Raw genomic sequence first — 22662 nt, forward strand, 5'->3', positions numbered from 1 at the left:
CGCTGACCAATTAAATATCTGTGTTCTATTACTGTATCAATTGTTGTTCTTAAAAAGATTTGCCATACTGAGGTTTGTCTCGCTGATTTACACCTACAAAAAAAAAGGCCTTTCACTTTATGTCTACTGGGTTAGGCATCAGGCCCCACTGTACCCCAGAACACATACAGCAGTACAAAAAAAATGAATGAATACAAAAAAAGTGAGCTTAATATATTCTTTTGGTTTAAATAAGCCAGGGGTGATGACAAAATAATGTTAAAATGTTGTATTTGTTGTTTTTGATATAATCAATAACGGCAAACTAACACAGCAATTTAACAGAAACCGCACCCACAGTTGTTCCCATTGACCACTAGAGGAGGCCAAAGCCCGAACTGCAGCATTTTAAAGCTTTATGAGACAGAAAGGACTGGAGACGCAAAATAGAAAATAACGTCCTCAGGAGTATGGAAACATACAACAGAAAGTAAAAAGATTGCTTTCATCCCTTCTTTCCAACACGCAAGTATGTAAACACAAGTATGTGCACACTCCTACTCTGTATACACTGTCTGTGTTTTGTGTATACGGTGGGTTTAAGGAATTTCTATCAGGGAGGGATGACACTCAGTGCACCCAGGACCACTATTGGCTACCTCTGGAATTATTAGGCTCTTTCTGTGTGTGATTGGCTGGGGACTTGAAAGAGCCAGCCCAAATCGGTGACGCTGTTGCTGGGATGTGGACGTAGCACACGGATGCCAACCTAACTGCCAAGGGGCCGGCAGTTGGGAAGCATGGCATCAGGCCTACCAGGGTGCCTGTGACTGGATCACTGTCTATGACCACTATATTGTCCCATACTCAGAACAAGGGATTAAAAAATAAATATATCTTGATTGTCCATCTTACTGTGTCAAGATAGAAACGGAAAAAAACAAGACACTCACACAATGTTTCTCTATGGAGACTAATGTAAAATGTCCAACTGAGAAAGGTTTCGCAAAGTGTACAGTGACCAACATTAAGGGCTCTGGTTTATCGCCTTATGTCAACGTGGCATATGCAAGTCAAAGTTTGTTTTGAACCAATATCAATAAGACAGGTGTTTTGGGGCACCTGGCATAGCTGTAATTCTGAAAATAAATACATAAATAATAAAACCGTTTGAAACACAGAGAAGGTCTTGCGCTGAAAAGGTTTGGAAAACTTTTCGATTATACTGTACACAGTGTACATAAGCGGTCACCAGTCCCCATGGTGACCAGCTATCCACAAAGGATGGCATGAGTAGCCCACATTCCTGTTCTAAAATTAGCTAGTGGGACATTGTGATTTTCTAGGGATGTTGTGGAAGTGATCATATAAAAATGTAAACACTTGCTGAGATTTATAGAAATAAATTTTTTGCATATATTTATCTTTGACCACAATAATTGTGAGACATCATTATCACGATCCGTGGATAAGGTAAATATCATTAATTATGAATAATAAAATAAAAGTAATTTGTGCAAATTTGTTACTTCGGAGATTTATCAGTTTGGTAGCCCATTGCATTAAGCAGTACCCAAAAAGCAGCACTCAGTTCCAAAAAGGTTGATGACCTCTTGTGTACACACACACATACACACACACACAAGCACGCAAACACACACACACACACACTCGGAATTTTAGTGGGGCCGTGCTGTGGTCTTAGGGTGCATGCTGAAATGTATCAAAATGTTATTGATTTGGCAATTTGGCAAACCCATCTCAAATATACTTCAAACGTAATATGTTTTATTTAGTGTTCAATAGCAAAACTTCATTGTTTATTTAATGGTGACAACACCCAAAAAGCTGGGACAGGGACATGTTTACCACACTGTTTGAAAAGTGGATGCATCAGAGCACAGAATGTTTTTCCTCTTTGTGTCCATCCATCCCAGGTGAACTCAGACCCTGGGATGGACGAAGTGCTTCTGGACGCTCTTCATATGGTATATGGCTTTCGCTTTGCTTAAAGAGTTGCATCTTTAGATATAGTGATTGATTGTGTTAACTGACAGTAGTTTTCCTCAGTGTACCTGAGGCCACCTGTTGTTATCGTTTAAGCAATTATGTCGGTTTTTAATGCGGCGGCGCCCGTGTGAATTGATGTTTCGGCCTTGCCGCTTGTAATTGCATATTGGAATTGTATAAAGGTTGAACGGGATTTGAAAATCATGTTTTCTGTTTAATTGATGTTTTACACATCCCGCCTACATTGAAATGAAGGTTTGTACACAGATTATGCAATGACTCACAGACCACCCGATATCCACCCTCTCTGTTTTCACATTTTTATGTGACACTTGAAATTTGGATCAGATGTTTTAATTTCCTCTTGATTGACGCCAATATACATATTTAAGTATTACGACATTATTATAAGTATAGAACTCTTCAAAAATCTGAAATCTACACACACCCTGCATAGAAAGAGCAATTGACAGTCAACAGAGCCTGGAGTGTTGTGGAGCAACATAGAAAAAATGTAATGTTTGGCTTAAGGTAGTTTATTTATTGTTCTTCCAGTGTTTATGAATCCAAAAATAATAAACCAGATTACACAGTAAATCCAAAGTGTACAAGTTTACTTATTTATTTATTTTGGTGTGGGTTTCCCAACCTTCATTGAGCCAAGGCCCATATTTTACAGTAGAAAAAAAACCAAAAATGTCATAAAAAGTGGATACAGAGATTATTTGTGCACCTTCAGCCCTCTAGTGGAGGATCATTTAATTGTTCTGAATGTCACTATACGTCGCTGTCATAGAAGAATAGAACTTAATTGTCACTGTCACAGAAACAATGAACATCTGTTGGGCATCTCAGTTTGCAGCGTTGAGGTTAAAAAAAAAAGTTTTTCTAAATCAACCCAGTCTGCTCTTGTAGTGGACTGTGCTACCTTTTGAGATAAAAAATATTACATGGGTAAAGACACGCCAGGCTGACTATAGAGTAATATGAACAACATTACCAGAGTTGCACAATGACTTTTTAGTTGGTGTATGAATAATCACTAATCACTATTATTGACAGACTGGCAGAAGTGGGAAGCCTTAGTGTGACAAATATGCTTCCTTACATTTCAGATTCTGTACTTTTTGGGGGGGGGCAGTTGAATCTGTACTATTTTAACCAGTCTTTATTTCCGCAAATATTTGTACTTCTACTTGAGTGTGAGTACTTGCAAATTCTGAGTATTGGCAAAACTAGAGGCTCTCCAAATCAAATTTCGGCTCTTGGTACTTTGATCCGCTCGCTCCCAATTCTCCCACCCATGGCAGTCATGCGACCGAATGGCGCGCTCGTCTTCTTCAACTCGTCGCTACGCTCCAGTGTTCCGCAGTCACCGGCGATCGGTGTCGAGTTCCAGAGGAAGAGGGGCGAGCGAGTGTCTCGTGTGCGGGAGGTTGGGTGGGGAAGTTGTGGGGGTCGTCTCAGGATCCAGCGGCGGCGGCAGAGGAGGAAGGCGGAGAGGGGAGGGCGAATTAAGTGTGGGAGGGCCAGTCTGCGCTTCACGTCAAGGTTGGTGACGACGACGACGACGACGATGATGATGAAGAATCCGGCAGATACGGGACATTTAAAGTTCGGGGGGAAGTAGGGGACGAGTCCGGTTTGCCTCGACTCCCCCCCTGCTCGCCCGCCCGCCGCCGCCGCCTCGCTCATTAAGCGAGGCTGCAAATGCTCGCTTGGCAACTTGCTCTTTTGTCACAAACATGTCAAAATGCGGCGGCCGTCAGGTGTGCGTCAAGTCAGCCCTCGCTAGCGGCACTTGGGAAGAATTGCTGGTTGTTGTGCGTCCTCCCCCGCCCACCACCACCAACCCCCCCCCCCCCCCCCGCTCCCTGCCGCACTGGTTCCGTCTGGCTCTCGCTCAGCTGCTGCGTGTCCCGGGATGACCTGTTGATGTCGGTAGAATGGAGACTGGCAGGGGGAGCGATTTCCCCCATCACCAAAATATTTAAATAAGCCAGATTTGGGTGCTTGATAAGCGACGTCGCAGCCGAGCTACCTCGCCCGCGTTGACAGTAAGTAGCCCGCCTGTGTGTTTGTGCGTCAAGGAGTGTGGACCGTCGTGGAATTGTTTGCTATTTGTTGGATTGAGTGTGCACGAGCTGGATGGTGCGCCCGAATTATTTCACAGTTAGCATTAGCCGTTAGCCACCTCGACAGGCCCGCTGCGGACGATAAACGTCTCCTTCAAGTCCCACGAGACTGTCGGGACGAATTAAGACTGACGAGCGGGCGGCTTTTTGGCCACAATTCGGAGTGCGGCAATGTGACCGCACGTCAGCAGCCGGGGACAAGCTCACGCTCGCCGGGGTCTCGCTGCCAGCCCTCGCCGCCTTCCCCGCGTCGCCTCCGGTGCCAGCCGACAGTCGAGAGACCCTGGCACCGTGCGGAGTCCTCGTGTGCCCCGATTTACCCAGCATCCCTTTCGGTGAAAACACATCAGTGCAAATGTTAACTGAGGATGTCTCAATAGTAATGAAATACTGTATGCAGGTTTTTGAATGCAGGACTAACCAGACACGTCTGCCCTAAGTTGATGCGGGCGGCATAGCCATGCAGACACGGGCACACGAGAACCAGGAAATGCCTGCAGAAAGTCAGCATTGTGCGCCAGCTGCAGCAATGACTCCACAGTCCAGGAGTCGAAATGGGCTGTGCTTGCTGTCACAACACCAAATGTACTGCTTGGACAAAAGCATGCAAGTCATTCACGAGACATGATGGAAAGGTCTTAAGTGTGCTTCATGTTTGACCCACTTCCCCAGCAAGCCTGCTTTAGCTTTAGAGTGATTTTCAGTTCAATGGCATTCTGACCACTTGGTGTATAACGGAAGGGCGACCTGGGGTGATCCCTCTCTTCTCTCCAAGACTCGGTTGCCCCTCCTTGGTGCATAAAGACGCATCAGTCGCATCTCTTTCACTGTCAGAGCAAACTGTGCAAACCCGCTGCCCCCTCCTCTCCAAACCCTGTGTTTGTGTGTCTTCATGTGCAAGCATGTGTGCTCACTGCGGCTCGCCAATCCGTAAACAAGCTGTATTGTCTGTGTGCGAGTCAGTGTGCCTTTTGTGGGTTTGTTTGAGTTGGTGTGTGCGCATCTGTGTTTTAGTATGAGGGAGAGGGAGCTCAAGTGAGACAAAGAGAGCATTTCTCTTTACCCTGGAGCTTGGCGAAGTCCCAAATGAAAGGCTGTGGATATGATGGAACTGCTCTCACCAGGCTTTACTGGTCATTCCCACCATAGATTCATTTTGTTTGCGTTTGACATTAAAAGATGAATATGAGACAAGGGGTCATTTCAGCTCTTATTTCCGGGTATTTACATCAGCATTTGATACACAAATTTGAAGATGGCATTGTTAACAAAACACCACATTTTTATGTAAAAAAAAAAGTATTTGATAGATTGAAACTGGATTAAGTGAATAAAACTGAATGTTTAGTTCAAATGTGTTTGCTTCTAATAACAGCAGCCTGTAACTAATTGTCATAACTAAAGTTTTGTATTCTTTTGTGATGCTTTCACTGCAGCCTCTCTGTTTTTTTTTTTTTGAGGGGGTGGGGGGGGGGGGGTACTACCTCCAGTCTCTCCTCAAAAAGGTAAAATGCATGCTCTATCGGGTTTAAGTCTGGAAGACTTGGCCAATCTCAAACCTCCCACTTCTTGCCTCTAATGAACTCCACAGTGTGTTTTGGGTCATTATATTGTTGCTTGAAAAAGGAGCTCGTAATTAGTTTGGTTGCATCTTTCTTTAAATGGGCGGACAGAATATTTCTGTGGATTTTGCTGCTGCCACCACGTGTTACATGACGATTAGTGAGCCAGTCCCAGAAAAAAAGCCATGCAAGTCCGAGCCATGGCATTAACTCCACTGAGTTTCGCATCATTTTATGTCCTTCACTCAAGCAAATTAAGTGTGTCTACTTCATATTTATTGATTGAATGGATATGTTCTTTTAATTTTGGCAGAAAATCTGCACTGAAATTTCAACTTCACTTTTAAAATATATTACAAGCATTTCTTTTCACCAAATCCCTGAACATCAATTGAACAATAGTTGGATACATAACTATTTCCTTGCAGTTCTGTGTGTTATTTACAAAATGTTATACCCCACTCAAGCCAATTTTATTTCCCAATAACGATATATATTTCAATATAGTATTTTTCCTTAACATTATACAGGAAATGAATAAAAAAAATTCTTACTATTTCTACATTTATTGGTAAAACACATTGTATATAGAAGACATGATGAATTGAATTGAAAAGAAAAATCAGAAATACAGTAAAACACAAATATCGAGTGAAAAAATTCTATTAAAAAATCTGGCAGTGCACAGTTTTCAGGGAAAGCAATAAAGTCCAAAGAATTGAAATAAATAAACACAGTGCTTCAAGTAACGCTCAAGTATGCCTACCATTAAACCAGTAAAAGTGGTAATAAATGAACCGTTTCAGAGGTTGAGTTTTAGGAAAACAAGTTTGTCGGCTTGTTCAGACATGAAACTCATTTTTACAGTATGTTGTTGCTTTTTATTTTTATTTTTTAAACATTTTGTTTCATGTGTTTCACAGGTTGAGAGATAGAAAGACACGCTGTCAACTCTTTAAGGCTTGAGACATGATATCTTGCATGTAACTACTGCATGTACTGTTACAGTACTGTGCAATGTCCTTTTTTTCTTTTCATCCCTCTGTGGTTTTGATGTAACAGTGTTTTGCTTTGTAACGATTTTACAGATTACCATTTTTGTGGCGAGTGTCTGACTTTTTAAAACCAAACCATGAAATTACGGTTCCCTGTTTTCGGCACCCAACGTCTTTGGGCTCTGTTTCCACTTTGTTCTCTGTTAAACTCTCTGCATGTAGCATATTGTTTACATCCATGCTCCTCTAGCAGTGTCGTAAATGAGTATTTAAGGTGCTGTAAAAATGCTACTGCAAACTTGTAGCATTGATGCAGTTACACTACATTAATCGTTATTCAGTGTTCATAACATGTTTGTGTAGCATCTGAGGTGTAGGGCATCTAAAGTTACTCTTGTCACACACAAATTTATAAACTCGTACGCTCTTACAGCGCATGCACGCTGTACAGACTCTGTTTATTGAACTCAGCTCACAAATGACGAGCATAACATAAGTCGCCTTTTTAGGACGTCATCCCTGTGTCACCACTCTACAGGTCTGACCAATCAACCCACGCTTAATCCAACTGTTTCAACTGCTATATTTGTATAATTTGTGGATTGGATTGAGCGTAAATCGTAAATCACCGGAAAACGAGCAGCTACGGCGCCCGGCGGGATGCCCGTCGCCCGTTACTATCATCGTGGAGCACAATTCATCAAGCTGAAAGGTGGATGAGAATAAAAAGAAAGGGAGATATTTTGAGCTCGTCTTCCGCTCCCATTGTTTTGAATTGAACCTGTCGAGATGATCACCGCTGGTGACAATGAATGCAAGCTTTGGTATTTCAGCCACCACTCTTGCGTCATAAATTCTGAATATAGTTATTGTTGTAAAAACACAACATATGTATATTTTTATGGCTCGACAGCGGCTTAGACTTGCTCCCTTAAAACCCGGAAATGCCATGTTGTCACTCAGCTGAGTTGAGTGGGTGGGTCCCAAACACAATGTGGGCAGTTACTTGAATATGAATTGACAAAACTACGTCACAATATCAGCGATTTAAAATCCACCCGTTTGCAAACCTTATGCCGTTGACTGACTTTCACATTCAATCGACAAACTGCATACATGTCAAACTTAAAACATGTCACAGACTAATTTTTTATCTGTGCTGTGCATAAAACAGAAAAAGTGGATTCCAATGAGAGGGGACCTTTAAGATACATATTTAATAAGGTGACAGAACTTCTTTCAGTAAATACTATACATATATGTTCACATGATTTTTAGATTCGATCCCACAGAAATGCAATGCCTTGAGTGATCATATGCAGTGAAAAAAATATTTATTCACTTAGATTACAATAACCGACTGGCTTTGAAAGGATGCAGTACTGTAAAAGGGGTGTTTGCTTTTCGATGTTTGGTGTACAGTGAATAAAATCATGCTATGTGCTGTTTGTCGAAGCCACACACACACACACGCGCAGTGAATAACAGCACATGACCTAGTTATCTTAGGACACTGGATTTTATGGCTCATAGAAGACAGAACATAAAACAGGCTTTCATTGAGCTCTGGCAGTGACGGCTCCTGAGAGGCCGACGTGACGTATAGGATTAATGGAATGTAGATTATTCACCAAATCTTGAACAAATATAGTCATTTCATGGGCCAGTAAGACCGTGTGAAGAATTGTGTGTGCCAGATAGCAAATGTACAGTGAATCCCCATTTTCGTGGGGGGATTACGTTCCAGGCCCACCAGCGATTGGTGAAAAAGAGCTATATATATATATGTATCTCTGTAGGGTGGGGAGGGGCTTCCTCCCTTTTCTCTGTGGTCTGCCGGCTGGCCGGGCCGGACCCGCAGGAGTATAGCCTCTTACTTCACACACACTGCACATTTTTGGTACTCTCACTGTACATACTCCACACACTCACATCTCATTCAGGGTCCACTGGGGGACTGGTACTAGGGGGTGGTGGGGGCGGGGCGCCGGGCCGGGCCGGGTGCTGGCACATCTGTGCTTGTTTCCAGTCTGTAACTGATATTCAGAAAATGTACTGATGTTGACTGATGCATGAATGGATGAAGCAGTGTCACCTGTGTAAGAGCACGTTAACTCGGAGTGAGCAACTCTTTGCCAAGGCTGCCCAGTTTCCCCATAATCCCCATGATCCAGTTGATAGAGGGAACTCAAAATTCAGTGTTAACGAATCGCTTTGTTTTAATTGACTGCTTTGCACCTCTACAGAGGTTACTGCTCACAGACAAAATATATCCACTCATTAAAAATCAAACACCCATTTTATATGACTGCAGTTTCCCTTTTATGCATTAAAAATCATATGCATTTTTGTGTCTTTTCCCAAACAGAGCCTGTTGGTGTGCATTTGCGCACCATGGCCCAGACCCTCCAGATGGCGATCCCAAACTTTGGCAACAACGTTTTAGAGTGTCTGAATGAGCAGCGGCTGCAGGGCCTCTACTGCGATGTCTCGGTGGTGGTTAAGGGGCATGCCTTCAAGGTAGGGCTGTGATTTTATTCCTTTTAAAAGTTTCAGTTATGGATGAGAATAATTAAAAATAAATATCAGTAAAAACTAAAAATAGGATCAGTTTAAAACTGTTTGAAGGACAAACATGGAAACAGACTATAAGAACATTGAGAAATTGATTATCGTATTCTTTGAGAGCATACCTCACACACGGATAGAGTGAGTTAGGCAAGTTAAGACACAGGCTAGGAAAGTTGGCACTTCGGTATCTCTGCATTACACGTTTACATTTGCTGTTTCTACTACAGTCCTGTTTACATGCTCAGATAGCTAAACAAGAACCAATAAGCTCTAGGTATTTTGTTTTATGGGGCATGTGCATTTATGTGAAGTGCTTTTGAGTCTCAGGTCTAAAAAGTAAACTATGCCAGAGTATGTTTGGAACCAGTATGGTTGACGTCTTGAGAAAAGATCATCAAACTGCCAGCGCTGCGCTGACGCCGTTGCTAATGCTTTGCTATTGTGATACTGGACTTTGCCATCCAAAGTTCACTGAATTCACTTTTTACCTCTGAGTTGTAGCACTGCATTAAAGTTAAGTTATATTGCCACAAACGAGTTGGGCTTCAACTAAGTGTTAATTCCACAGTTCTGAGGACCGGGGTTCAATCCCCGGCCCTGCTTGTGTGGAGTTTGCATGTTCTGCGTGGGTTTTCTCCGGGCACTGCGGTTTCCTCTCACATCCCAAAAACATGCATGGTAGGTTAATTGACACCTCTAAATTGCCCGTAGGTGTGAATGTGAGTGCGAATGGTTGTTTGTTTGTATGTGCCCTGCGATTGGCTGGCAACCAGTCCAGGGTGTACCCCGCCTCCTGCCCGATGATAGCTGGGATAGGCTCCAGCACGCCCGCCACACTAGTGAGGAGAAGCGGCTCAGAAAATGTAAAAAATGGAAAAGAAGGTTACCACTGCACCAAGAGTTGGGGCATCTAAAAGTTGTTTTTGTGTTTTGTTTAAAATAAAAAAATTCTAACCAGACTTCTCCTTTTGTTGAAGGCCCACCGTGCCGTGTTGGCTGCAAGCAGTTCTTATTTCCGGGACCTTTTCAGCAACAGCGGCAGTAGTGGAGCCTGTAGCAGCAATGAGGCCAGCCCAGCTGTGGTGGAGCTTCCACCAGCTGTGCAGCCGCAGAGCTTTCAGCAGATTTTGGCCTTCTGCTACACAGGCCGTCTCAGCATGACGGTGGGGGACCAGTTCCTCCTAATGTATACTGCTGGCTTCCTGCAGATCCAACAGATCATGGAAAAAGGCACTGAATTCTTCCTCAAGGTAAAAAAAAAAAAAAAAGAATAAAAAGTTGTATTTCTACTTGGTGTTTGCTGAAGTCTCTGAAGCAAATGTTCAGTTCCCAGTCTGTCCAATAGTTGAAATGAGAACTCGAAGAAATTAATTCTCAGTTAATTCTCCAAATTATGTAATTGCAAGACATTTTTGGTTTAGACTCTCTGACCACTGGTAGCTTTGTGGCGAATTTATTGTATTCATGTGTGTGCTAACAGGATTTAATCTGCTTTGCAAATCTAGTATGAGGAAAGCACTGAGTTAACTAATCTGTTTATTAATTGCAATGAATAAGCTGTCTGTTTACAACACACCTTATTTGGCATTTAAGGGACACTTTGATGGGAACACCTATACAATAAAATGAGTTCATATACAAGAGCTGCGTTAAATCCTCTGCCTTTACTGTTACTACTTCAACAATGTTTTAAGTAATAATGCTCAGTTTTTACACTATCACAGCAGTATTTTGTAAATAATTTTGGGTACCCACTTATCCGTTTTATTGGCATATACATATGTATCTTATTTGCACCTCTTCTGTTTAGAGATTGTGTAGATTGTTTGGCATGGGTTCTGTATAAGCACGGGAGAAAGAACTGGGAATAGGTTTTCAAAATGTACTTCTATGAGTCATAATTCAGAAAGTGAGTAATACTGGCTCTGGTGCTGTTTAATAAAGCACATTTCTTTTGATACAATGAAACCCCTGTTTTATCGAAGGGGATGCTGACCCACCAGTAGTAATAGTAAATCTGTTATACAGAGAGACGATATAGATTTTCTTGAATACTTTTACCCTTCCCACATGCCTTAAATGCATTTAAACTTATTAAAACACACAAAATTATTTAAACACTTTTTAAAATGTTCCTTCGATATCTCTCGCTTGCACACTTCTCCAAATAAGAAGCAAAGCGTGCTTGCTTTAAGCTGTTTGTCACTACCAACTGAGGTTTACTGTAAAAGTGACACATAAAACAAAATAAATAAATAAATAAATAAATAAATATTGTTTTATCATGGAAATGTTTAACCCAGCCATATAATTTCATCTAACGAAAGTCTGGTAGCCTAATGCTAACATATAATGCAAAACGCAATAGACAGGCTGACGGAAATTAGCATAGATGTTAGGGTATTTATAAACTTCTAAACAACTGCTACTTTACCACTCAAAACAGTAACCCATAAAAAGAGAGTATACAACAATATTCATAGGCATACAATATATTTGATCTGCTCTGTGGGACCGACGACTAATGCTGAAGATTAGTTGGGAACCTGCCTGTTCTTTTTGCTTCTTAATTAGGCCTCAGCTCTTCCAGTAGACCTGTTGCTGGCATATTGTGGAACGAAGTGGTACCACACTGAATGCGCACAACCCTTAGTTAGGACTTGCCTGTATACTTTAAAACCCTTAAAAAACAATTGGTTGTACTGTAAATCCACAATATAGCAGGGGTGTGAACAATGAATCGTGATATAACGGGGGAATACTGTACACCGTCTTCATTTATGATGACACTGATTTTTTTTTTGTATACGTTCGTATTCAGGTTTCCTCCCCCAGTTGTGACTCCCAGGGTCTTAACGCAGAGGAGACGCCACCATCTGAGCCTCAGAGTCCTGTAACACAGACTGGTACCAGTGCAGCCCGGCCCGCCGCCTGCTTGACGCCTCTACCGTTGGTGTCACGGGTGAAGACAGAGCAACCTGCGAGCCAACCCGAAGCTGCTGCTCATTCAGTGGTCTGCACTCCTGTCGCCAAGCGTTTGTGGGAGGGTGGCAGCAGCCGTGATGGAGGAGGAGGCAGCTCTGGTGGAGGAGGGGGCGCTAGAAAGGCAGCGCGTTACTCCCAGGAGGCGGTGCGAGGCAGTGCCATCCAGAGCCCCGGAGCGCTCGGACTGGCCATGGGTATGGGTGCCACGGCGACCAGCCTGGCTGGCATGGTAGCAAGTGGCGGACTTAGTGGTAGTGCAGGCACCAATGGGAACTCTGCGTCCGGTGTTGGCATGTCAGAGGGCGCCAGTCCAGGCACCCTGAGTACCTACGCTAGTGACTCACCTATCAGCTACCACGATGATGAAGAGGAGGAAGAGGGCACAGAGGACAGTGCGGAAGAGCAGTACAGGCAAATCTGCAACATGTACACCATGTACAGCATGCTCAACATGGGGGCTGTAGGTAATGGACAATGACATCTGATTAAATCTGCATTTGTCGAATATTTAATGTAATGCTGAGCTGTGTTTAAACGGTGTGTGGTTAGCTTCTAATGTTTCCTCAGCTGCTGGCGAGCGGGTGGAGGCTCTTCCCGACCATACGGAGACACGGGGGCGCATGCGTGGCCGAGACCTCACTTGTCTCCCGGCAGAGCTTATTGCCCAGATAGGCAACCGCTGTCATCTTAAACTGTATGAGGAAGGAGATCCTGCTGAGAAACTAGAGCTGGTCTCAGGTATGCGTGCGTCTAATCGATATGTACACGACTCACAAAAAGTGAGGGCTATTGGGCTTTCGGGTGAAATGCCACGTTGAACCTAAAATGCACTATAAATTTGACAAGGTGAACTTAATTTGAACTCTTCTAAACTTTTGAATGCTCGTCTAAACTGTTCAGAGAAGATAGGATATTTAGTCAAATTTATATGTTAAACAAATGCACTCCAAAGATACTAAGGTTGTGAGTGATGCACTCTGCCCAGCAAGGCGACCTCACTCTTTTATCTTTTCAGCGGTTCTGGATTGTCAGTACAAATTGTATTGCAATTTTTACAATGAGCTGTTTGTTTTTGAATTCTAAAGTCTGTCATCTGTAACGTCATGCTAACATTACATCAAGATTTCGCCTACAACATTGACGTGAATGGAGGGTTAATTAAATTCATCACAAAATTACTGAGAGGCAATTAAGCCTTAAGTTTGGCATTGAAATGCTAAAAAATGAAACAATGTGACTAAGCTTCTGAGTCAAAGACATTGAGGCTTCATGCATGACAACATACAGTATTTGTATGTGACTGAGAGGGTAGAGACTAAAGATAGATTAGAATAGAACACAACAAGGAAATTGGAGAGGAAAACGATAAGATATTTGCGATTCAAAATGTATAAAACAAAGAAAAATAACAAGATTGCGGAATTATGAGGCACTAAAGAAATCTCACATTGAAATGGGTAAGTGGTCATTTCTATATCGATTCTATGTGTGTGTGTCCAGGTACGTCTGTCTATATTTCCCGAGCCCAGCTGATGAACTGTCATGTGAGTGCAGGGACCAGACACAAGGTGCTGCTGAGGAGGCTGCTGGCTGCCTTCTTTGACAGGTTAGTTCCCTCTGGCCACTTCTTTGTTTTGATACTCTAATCAAAAGAGTGGATAAACATCTATATGTGTTTATTTTGGCCTTCAAATCATGTATTTACTCAGGAATACACTGGCCAACAGCTGCGGGACGGGCATCCGCTCATCCACTAACGACCCGAGCCGCAAGCCCCTCGACAACAGAGTGCTGCATGCAGTCAAATGTGAGCAAACTTTTGTGAGATGGAGTTTGCCTGTAAACACAATCCGTTATGTGACGCTAGTTGACTTCCAAGTTATTCTAATATCAGTTTTCACATAGGTAGTAATGTAAGATGAATTGTCTTTTACGTCTCGCAGTTGAAATAGGCAGATTTCTCATTAGTATACAACATGTAAATAAGCTTTTCTCTCATTGAATCACTCATCTTCCCCAATTGAAATATGAAAAACAACTTGCCTCTGATTGGTTCATATCACGGGGCCTACTAGCGTCTCGAAACTTGTGGCGGCCAAGCATTCATAGTAACATCACGTCCTTGGATGTCTTACTATCACTGTGAAGAACAATTCACCAACTGTTGGATTATTGGCCCACTAATAGAGAACGTGATCTGTAAGGAAACGTGCATGAAAAGTAAAAGCGAAATGAATTGTGTGAGTATTTTGCTAGTTGAACTTGGCTGTAAAAAGTTTTGCTCTAACCAACCAATCAAATGATGAAAAAATGCTGATGTTATTGTGGGCCAGCTATGGCCCTGTGAGGTGAATTTGAAATCAGATTTGTTAAAGAAATAATCCCATTATTAATATAGTTGAAGCTATGGCCAGCATGACTGATTCTGAAGGCTGTGGGCAGATTAGATTGAGGGGGCAACAAATAGAGGCTGAAATCTAATGGGACACAAAAATCTAACAGCCACATGCACGAAGCAGTGCAGCCAAGAGGAATGCTTCGAAAGGAAAAAAAAAACTGTAGACTATTGGGAATAAATTAGTTTCATGGAACAAATATTAGAATTTAGTTTGTAAATGTAGTCTGGTGTGGCTGGCATGATAGATGAGTGGTTATAGCACATCCTCCTCACAGTTATGAGGCTGGGGGTTCGAATCCGGGCTCCGGCCTTCCTGTGTTTGCGTGGGGATTTTCCAGGTTATCCGGCTTCCTCCCACTTCTCAAAAACATTCATCTTAGGTTTATTGACAGCTCTAAATTGTCCATATGTGTGAATATGACGCCCAAAGTCAGTTGGGATAGGTTCCAGCTCAGCAGCTACCCTAAATGAGGTTAAGCGGTATACAAAATACAACGGTTGGATATACTGCAGGTCACTGCTTCTGATAGTGTTCATGCCAGCAGAAAAAGCCACACTAATGTTGTGTTTCCCCTTCCTCGCGTCAGTTTACTGCCAGAACTTTGCCACCAGCTTCAAAGAGAGCGAGATGAACGCCATCGCCGCCGACATGTGCACCAATGCCCGACGAGTGGTCCGCAAGAGCTGGATCCCCAAGCTCAAGCTGCTGATCGCCGAAAGCGACGCCTACTCCGCCTTCCTCTCCGACGGCGTTAAAGCCGAGGACGACACCCTGGGCGCCGATCCGGCGTTTGATCCCGCCTCTCTGGAAGCCTCGGCCGGCGCCGGCGCGGATTCTGGCGGCTCTTCAGGTGAATCGTTACCGGGCGTGAGCGGGGATGTGGGAGCCTTATTTTGAGCGTTGCGTTCGGGGACGTCTAGCGACACGTGCGGCAGTATTTCCCAGTTGTGCTTGCCTCCTGACTCTCACATGTGACTGTCTATACTACACTGCTACGGCTGTAACCAGGACATGGAAACGACCTTTGCTTTACTTTTCAGACTGTAGAACGGAGCTTCTAGAGGGGAGGGAGAGTGTGAGAGGGCACCCGACTGTCCTCTGCCTCTTCTTGTCCTTTTAAGGTGTATAAGCACCTTCATCGATGCATATTCAGTACATTCCCAGTAGTGCTGGTGGTATGAGGTGATAGCGGAGCCTGAGGAAGTAGGGTGCATGGAAAGTGAGTTAGTTATGGAAAACCCTTTGAGCATTTATTCGATAGCCTTGATCTCCAGCTTGAAGTCCATGTATTAGTTTTTTCCACTATTAGTGCCACTTTTAGCCTACTAGTATGCAATTAAACCTTACTAGTAAACTACTCTGCTGCACCAGTAGCACTAGGCCCAACTAGTAGGCACGTCACGCACTAGTACCTCATTATAAAAGATATTGACTAACTGCTAAAACGGCTTTCCATTTATTCGATATCGAGCTTTAAGGGACAGTATGCAGTTTTCAAACTGCTAGCAATATTTCAATGCAGCTTCATTACATTCCCTGCCCCTGCGCCCGTTACACAAAATGTTTTTGGGAATGTACAATCAATCAAAAATATAAGAGAGGTCATCAACTTACCTGATGACTCGGTGAGAACGTGATGTTACGTAAGTGGTGGTTTTCCAAACTCAGGCATGCAGCCGTCTGAGTATAGGACACACACCAGTGTTACATATCTTTCCCTTGATTTGAAGTAGAGAGCTGTCCAATTTCTTGGTTTTAGCTTTTGTTGCTAACTGGAGTTAAATAATCCGACCGAGAAACTGCTATAGTCTACTCTGTCAGAGACTGCGGTGCGTTCCCGTGAGCCCCTGTGTGTACGGTGTGCATGTGCAAATAACTGACAGTGTATTCGGTCAAGCTTCTTGTCACTACAATCTCTGATTGGCTATTCTTGTCCTGCCATGCCCAGTGGTAAAATAATAATTAAAATTAAATGATCATTTGAATAATATTCTACTATCATGTCATACTGACAGTTTTTTGTATGTTTTAAAAAGTGTTTTTTGTTTGAAAATAGCAAATTGTTCCTTTAAGGTCTGTGTACTACGGCACTCTTTGTCCTCCCTAGGAAGAGAATTCAGCACACTACTAGAATGACTGTGTCTTACTAGTAAAGTTTTTTTTTTCCCACTACTAGTGCCGCTTTTGGCCTACTACTACGACCTTAAAATGAAAATCAAGAATATCAAATAAAAATGCTTAAATGGCTTTCCATAAAGCTGTTTGAGCATTTATTCGTTAACCTTTATATCCAATTTGAGATCTATGTACTAGTATGACCTTCTTACTCCCTAGTAAAACAATTTAGTGAAATTGTAGAATGAATGTGTCTGACTGGTAACGCTTTTTGCACTACTGCCTTTTGCTACTGTATGACATTTCTATTTCTGCACACTAGTAGGACAACTATGGCATACTAGTAGGACAACCACATGTCATGAGTGCGGCAGAACTGTGCACTAGTTGACATAGGCATGCTACAAGTGCTGCTAGTTAAGTATTAGATATTAACTAGTAGAATTTTACGTCACTACTATTAGTACGAATATTGATGTCAAATAACTGCTTAAATGGCTTCAATAGTCTTGATATCGAATAAATGCCAACTTTGGCATACTAGTAAGACTACATATTATTGAAGCAAAACTGTTCACTAGTTGACAACAGAGTGCTACTAGTAATAGTGACATAAAATTATAATTGTGGTTCACTATTAGTGCAGGTAGTGCACAGTTTTTACCTCACTAGTAACATGTAATTGCCCTACTTGTTTCTTTCTAGTGTGCAAAAATTGTCGGACAGTAGTGGAAGGCACCACTAGGCACTGGCAGTAGTGGAAAAACATTACAAATAATACATTTGTTCTATAAGTGCGGTGACTTGAATTGTCTTACTAGTGAGCGTACTAGTACATGGACTTTAAGCTGGATATCAATTATCGAATAAATGCTCAGACAGCTTTCCATAATTAGCGGTATGTATTGAATGTAAGCGGTGGCATTTTTTCTCTACAGTGCAAGAATGCCTACTCGTGTTCCACAGACAAAAAGAAAATGAAAGCGCCAGTAAATGTTTGGAAAAAAAAAAAAGATATGAACACTACTTTGTCCTCATTCCACTGCATCATCCACTCATCAATCATCAAGTTTTCTTGGCCCCGCCTCAAATAGTTTAGCCCGACTCTACCTTTGTTGTGTTTTACTGTGCACTGTTATATAAATATATCCCATCTTTGATTTCTATATTTTTAGCAAGCGTGAACGGTGATCAGAGACTTGGGAGCAGCTTTTTACTAAGACGATTCTAATGAAAATGTTATGGTCAACAGGTAATCAAAGATGGTCGTATTTTTAGAAGAGAAGCTATATTTGTATGCGTGCCCACGCCTGCTGTGACGTGTGAGCAAAGTGAGCGGAGATGGAGATTGTTTTCAATTCTCGACGTTGTGTTGACGCAGGTGGCGACTATTGAGGAGAAGTGGTACTTTTTACAGTAAAAAGAAGTATGATAACGCAACACAGCACCCTTAATGGTTTATTATTATTTGTATGGTGCAGTAGGATGGAATGAAAAGATGCTTGACGGAATGTGCATTTCATCTTCTGTTTGATAGCTCAAAAGCAGTGAGACTGATTCCGCTGGCTTGACTGTTTCGACAATGATGTGCAGGGAAGTTAAGGCCCCAAAAAAACGACTACTGTGCTTTTTATTCAAATCATGTTACGGGTGGGGGAAAACTGGTGACATTTTGTACCTTAGTACAAAAAAAAACCCCAGAGGTAATATTTATGAAATATTGGAATGTGCCTTTTCAATGGAAATCAATAAGCAGAATTTCGGTAGGTACGGAGAAGTCTGAAGCAATATTGCTTCAGTTAAACGTTTTGTGTTTGTGCGTATGCGTGTATGAGAAGGAGAATCGGGGTGTTTCGGTAGTTTATACATGTAACTGGTGGCTTTTATTTTGGAGGTCAGGGTGGATGTTTTTGCACCTTAGGGAGAAGAACCAGTGGTTCGTGCACCTTATTGAGAAGTGTTGTGTCACAATTGAACCCATTTAGGTAGAACTTGTTATTCACCCCACCCCCCCCCCCTCCCACCCCCACATCTGCACGTTCCCATTTTAAGTCTCAAGACTCCGTGTCTACGCACTGATGATTTCAGTGTTCCTGTTACTGAACGACTTTGTTACTGACTCTTGTGTGTGGATCATCAGAGCTCATTCAAGTTGAAAGCGTTGTGGGTGCGTCTTCGGGAAAACCCTCAAAGCTCCGACAGGTGCAGTGTAAATGGGAGTGGCTTGCCGTGCTTCTTTTTTTCCATTCCTGGCCAGCTCAACCTCACTTAAATTAGCATCAAATGATAGCTACAAACCACCCTTATTCCTCCTTTCGAAACCACAAGAATGTGTGTTGTGAGATTTAAAAAAAAAAAAAAAAAAAAAAAAAAAAAAAAAGTGCAAACAGAGATGCAGTACTTTGGGATTAAGCAGTAAATAACTACAAAACCTCATACGAGCACTCCACTTACCTCTGCAGGATCTTTTGAAGACTGTTGTGCTTCCAGGTGTCTTGTTCACCTCCACAGCATCAGCAGTGTTGTGCTGGGACTCAAGTTTCAAATGTTCACTGGCTTACAACTCTTTTGTCATGTTGTTCTTCCAACATTTTTTGTTTAATTTTGACATTTATTTATCTGTTTTTAAATGACCTCAGACAATTTGGCTTCACGAAAGAAAAGTTTGAGAGTATTGATTATAATTGTGTAAGGATGTAGTTGATTGTGTGGAATTGATAGTGGATTACTGTAGTTCCATAAATAGTGGTTTGGGAGCATACGCCACTGCAAATGGGAGGTGCACGGTGGTACTTTTTAAAATATCAAACAATATAGTGAACCCCAGTTGAAGTTCACTGCAAAACTGACACATAAATCAGAAGAATATTAAACAAGAATTAAACATAGTGGTGCCTTGAGATACAGGTGAAATAGTGAACATTTCTTCAAACAAGAGGCTTCAAGCTGTTTAATGCCACTCCCAGTTAAAGTTTATAGTTAAATGAAACATAAAACAAATAGAATCACACGTTGTGTATTTATAACAAACAGATAGCTTAGCCTTTAGCTTAATGCTAATGCTAACATATAATGGGAAACTCGTATGTAACTCTTTAAGCAACTGATGTTCGAACACAAACAGTGCAGCAACACATTTAAACATTCAATATAACAGTACTCACAGTCATATATTCTTTATCCTCTGCGAGGAGGTGAGACGAGTTGAGACGTTTACACTGTACAGACGTCCATTTGCAGTATATGCGTCTCTTTGTTCTATACTGCCCCCTGGTGGCCAAGGTGGGCAGCAGCACAAAGACCATTCAACTGATGCAAAGTGTGACAAAAATTAATTTGTTGTCATTACTGTATGTTTTTATAAAGTACAATACTACAGAGTGCTATTCTTTTTTTTCTATATTAACAAAACAGGGAGCCTGTAACGGATTAATGGTATTTCCATTCATTTCAATGGGGAAAGATGATTTGGGATACGAGTGAGTTGAGTTGAGTCAAGGCACCACTGTATATTTAAACACCAAAATTTTCAAACAAGCCATATCTAAATTCATTTAATGAAAGTCTGCTAGCTTTATGCTAACATATGATGTGAAACGCCATAGACAGGCTAATGGAAATGTCATATAACATATTTACAGTTTAACACATAAATAAATGGAAAAATGCAGCAAAAAGATAGCTATGGAAAGTTGAACTACACCCACGTAGACCTCAGCTATGACAACTCCCCCAATCAGCTTCATGCCGCTGGCATCGAAACAGGAGTTCAGAACATTCAGAGAGCCATTCTCCCATCCCATTTAAAAAATTGCATTAAAAAAAAAAAGCATTAATTGATCCCTCGATAGATCAAGGGAATGTAGTCATTCCTAATTGAATGTACAGTACACAACTCTAAAGTTTTGACATTGACTAGAGACCTTTTGGGATTAGCTGTCATGTTCTTCTGTACAAACTAGCAAACGAGTTGAGACTGAATCAACAGTGCCACTGCTAACTGCAACCAAGTCGTGCACTCCATCTCATGGCCATTTCTTCCTTTTAATCAACAATCAGTTCCATACAATCAGCAGAATTCTGAACAATGAGACAATACACATCCTTTTGTAGGTTCTCAGCATACCTTCACTGTTAATTGTCTAAATGTCTCTAGTCTAGTCCTAATTACAGAAATGCCCTTCAGTTTTGCACTGAATCACCCCATAACATCATCTTCTCGAACTCCTAAAACCAAGATTATTTGTGACTAGAGACGTGTGACTAATAATGAGGTCCTGAATCAGCATCGTACCGATGGACTGACTGGTCCAGATTCATTTCTAACTGATGACTCATTGACTCGCGCTGCAGTAGTAGCTGTGAATCGGCACGATTTTCCAACGAAGGAAGCGTTTGCTTGCTTTTACGTCAGCAGTCTGGGAAGAGTACAGTATTTGGCTGTGGGCTCTCCCAATACAAACTCTCGTTTAGGGCTTTTCAAGGTGAATCTTTATGTGACAGCCTTTTGTCATTGCCGTGCATCAACTATAACATTTGAGAACAAGTGTTCTTTGTTCGTTTAATTTTAAAAAATAAATACAAATTTCTCCCCTCCCAAAAATGTGTTTACACTCACACACGCAGACCTACACACTTGAACAGATAAGGTGTGGCATGGCATGGAGATCCTTGGTACATATATAAATATGATATATATATGTATAGACGAATACTGTATATAATGCATAGACACACGTAGAGGTAAGATTGTTTGTTGTACACTCACAGCATGAGTTATATACAATATTTACCCTGAAACGGCGCTGCTTGTTCACAACCCGCGCAGCACTGGCTTGGCCCCTCGTTCCTTGGCCCGTGTTAAAACCCTATAGCGCCGGTCCACCTCTTCTTTCTGTGTTCCAAGTGCCAATAACTTTGTGAAGCCCTGTAACTGTGACCCAACATTATGGACGGTAATTGCACATTAACAAACTGTAAAAACAAGAGAACATGTCCAAATGGATTCAATGATGATTATCTTAATAAAAGATTTGTAACAATTTCTCTCTTCAAGTCTGTTTTCTTGTAATGTTACTGTGCTGCTGTCTATGTCCTATTGTTTGCCCTGCATATGTCCTCTAAAACGTTCTACAGGACACACAGCCACGTGACAATAGATGCTTTACTACGAGGTACAGCACTTTTGAAGTTTTAAAGTTTCAGTTTTCCTGATCTTTTGAGCATGGCTAAAATGGGGTCCGGTGACCCACTTGGGCGTCTGGCATGAGTCTCCCCTCCCACACAATATAAGAAATTGAGCACCGTCGTTTGTATCAGTGCCTATGCAGCGCCATTGTGACACGCAGCTATCACTATACTCTAAAAATGCGTTGTTTCCTCAGATAGTCCGCTGGCGTGGCCGTTTTAGAGTGCCTCGTTGTGTGTCGTGAGTGCACATGTCATGCATAGAAAGATGGAAGCGAAGGGGAAACATTTTTATCGCCCCCCCCCCCAGATTTTATTCCCAGACCATATGGCTCAGCCCTACACATACTCGTTATGTGCGTGTCCATGGGCAACTGTGATGACGGAGAACAAGTGTTTTTAACTTACTCATTTTTAAATCCAATTTTATTTAGGTAGAGGTATTACATATAGAATTCAACTCAAGCATCCTTTTTAGAAAAAGGATTGTCAATTATTACTATTGGCTGGCGACCAGTTCAGGGTGTACCCCGCCTCTCGCTTGAAGATAGCTGGGATAGGCTCCAGCACGCCCGCGATCCTAGTGAGGATAAACAGTACGGAAAATGAATGAACGAATTATTACTATTAGGATTTTTAAAAAAAATTATTATTATTATTTTTTTACAAGCGAGTACCGCCCCCTGTAGGTTGTTTTACAGAATGCAGGTAATTCAACTAGGTG

The 22662-nt window shown here is 42.0% G+C and overlaps 1 protein-coding gene across 2 annotated transcripts; it reads left to right on the top strand.

Moving 5' to 3' along the window:
• The first annotated feature begins 3504 nt into the window (after nucleotides 1-3504).
• Nucleotides 3505-21793, top strand: nacc1a (nucleus accumbens associated 1, BEN and BTB (POZ) domain containing a). Of its 2 annotated transcripts, none has more exons than XM_061749347.1 (8): nucleotides 3505-4046; nucleotides 9050-9201; nucleotides 10230-10502; nucleotides 12074-12701; nucleotides 12787-12975; nucleotides 13738-13843; nucleotides 13947-14044; nucleotides 15223-21793. In XM_061749347.1, the coding sequence occupies exons 2-8, from the start codon at nucleotides 9076-9078 to the stop codon at nucleotides 15531-15533; spliced, it is 1731 nt and encodes a 576-aa protein (XP_061605331.1). In that variant the 5' UTR covers nucleotides 3505-4046; nucleotides 9050-9075; the 3' UTR covers nucleotides 15534-21793. The 2 variants fall into 2 exon arrangements, with proteins under 2 accessions (XP_061605331.1, XP_061605332.1); XM_061749348.1 differs by having other exon boundaries at nucleotides 12805-12975.
• Nucleotides 21794-22662: the final 869 nt, after the last annotated feature.

The sequence above is a fragment of the Phyllopteryx taeniolatus genome, chromosome 16 (genome assembly GCF_024500385.1).
Source record: "Phyllopteryx taeniolatus isolate TA_2022b chromosome 16, UOR_Ptae_1.2, whole genome shotgun sequence".
NCBI lineage: Eukaryota > Metazoa > Chordata > Actinopteri > Syngnathiformes > Syngnathidae > Phyllopteryx > Phyllopteryx taeniolatus.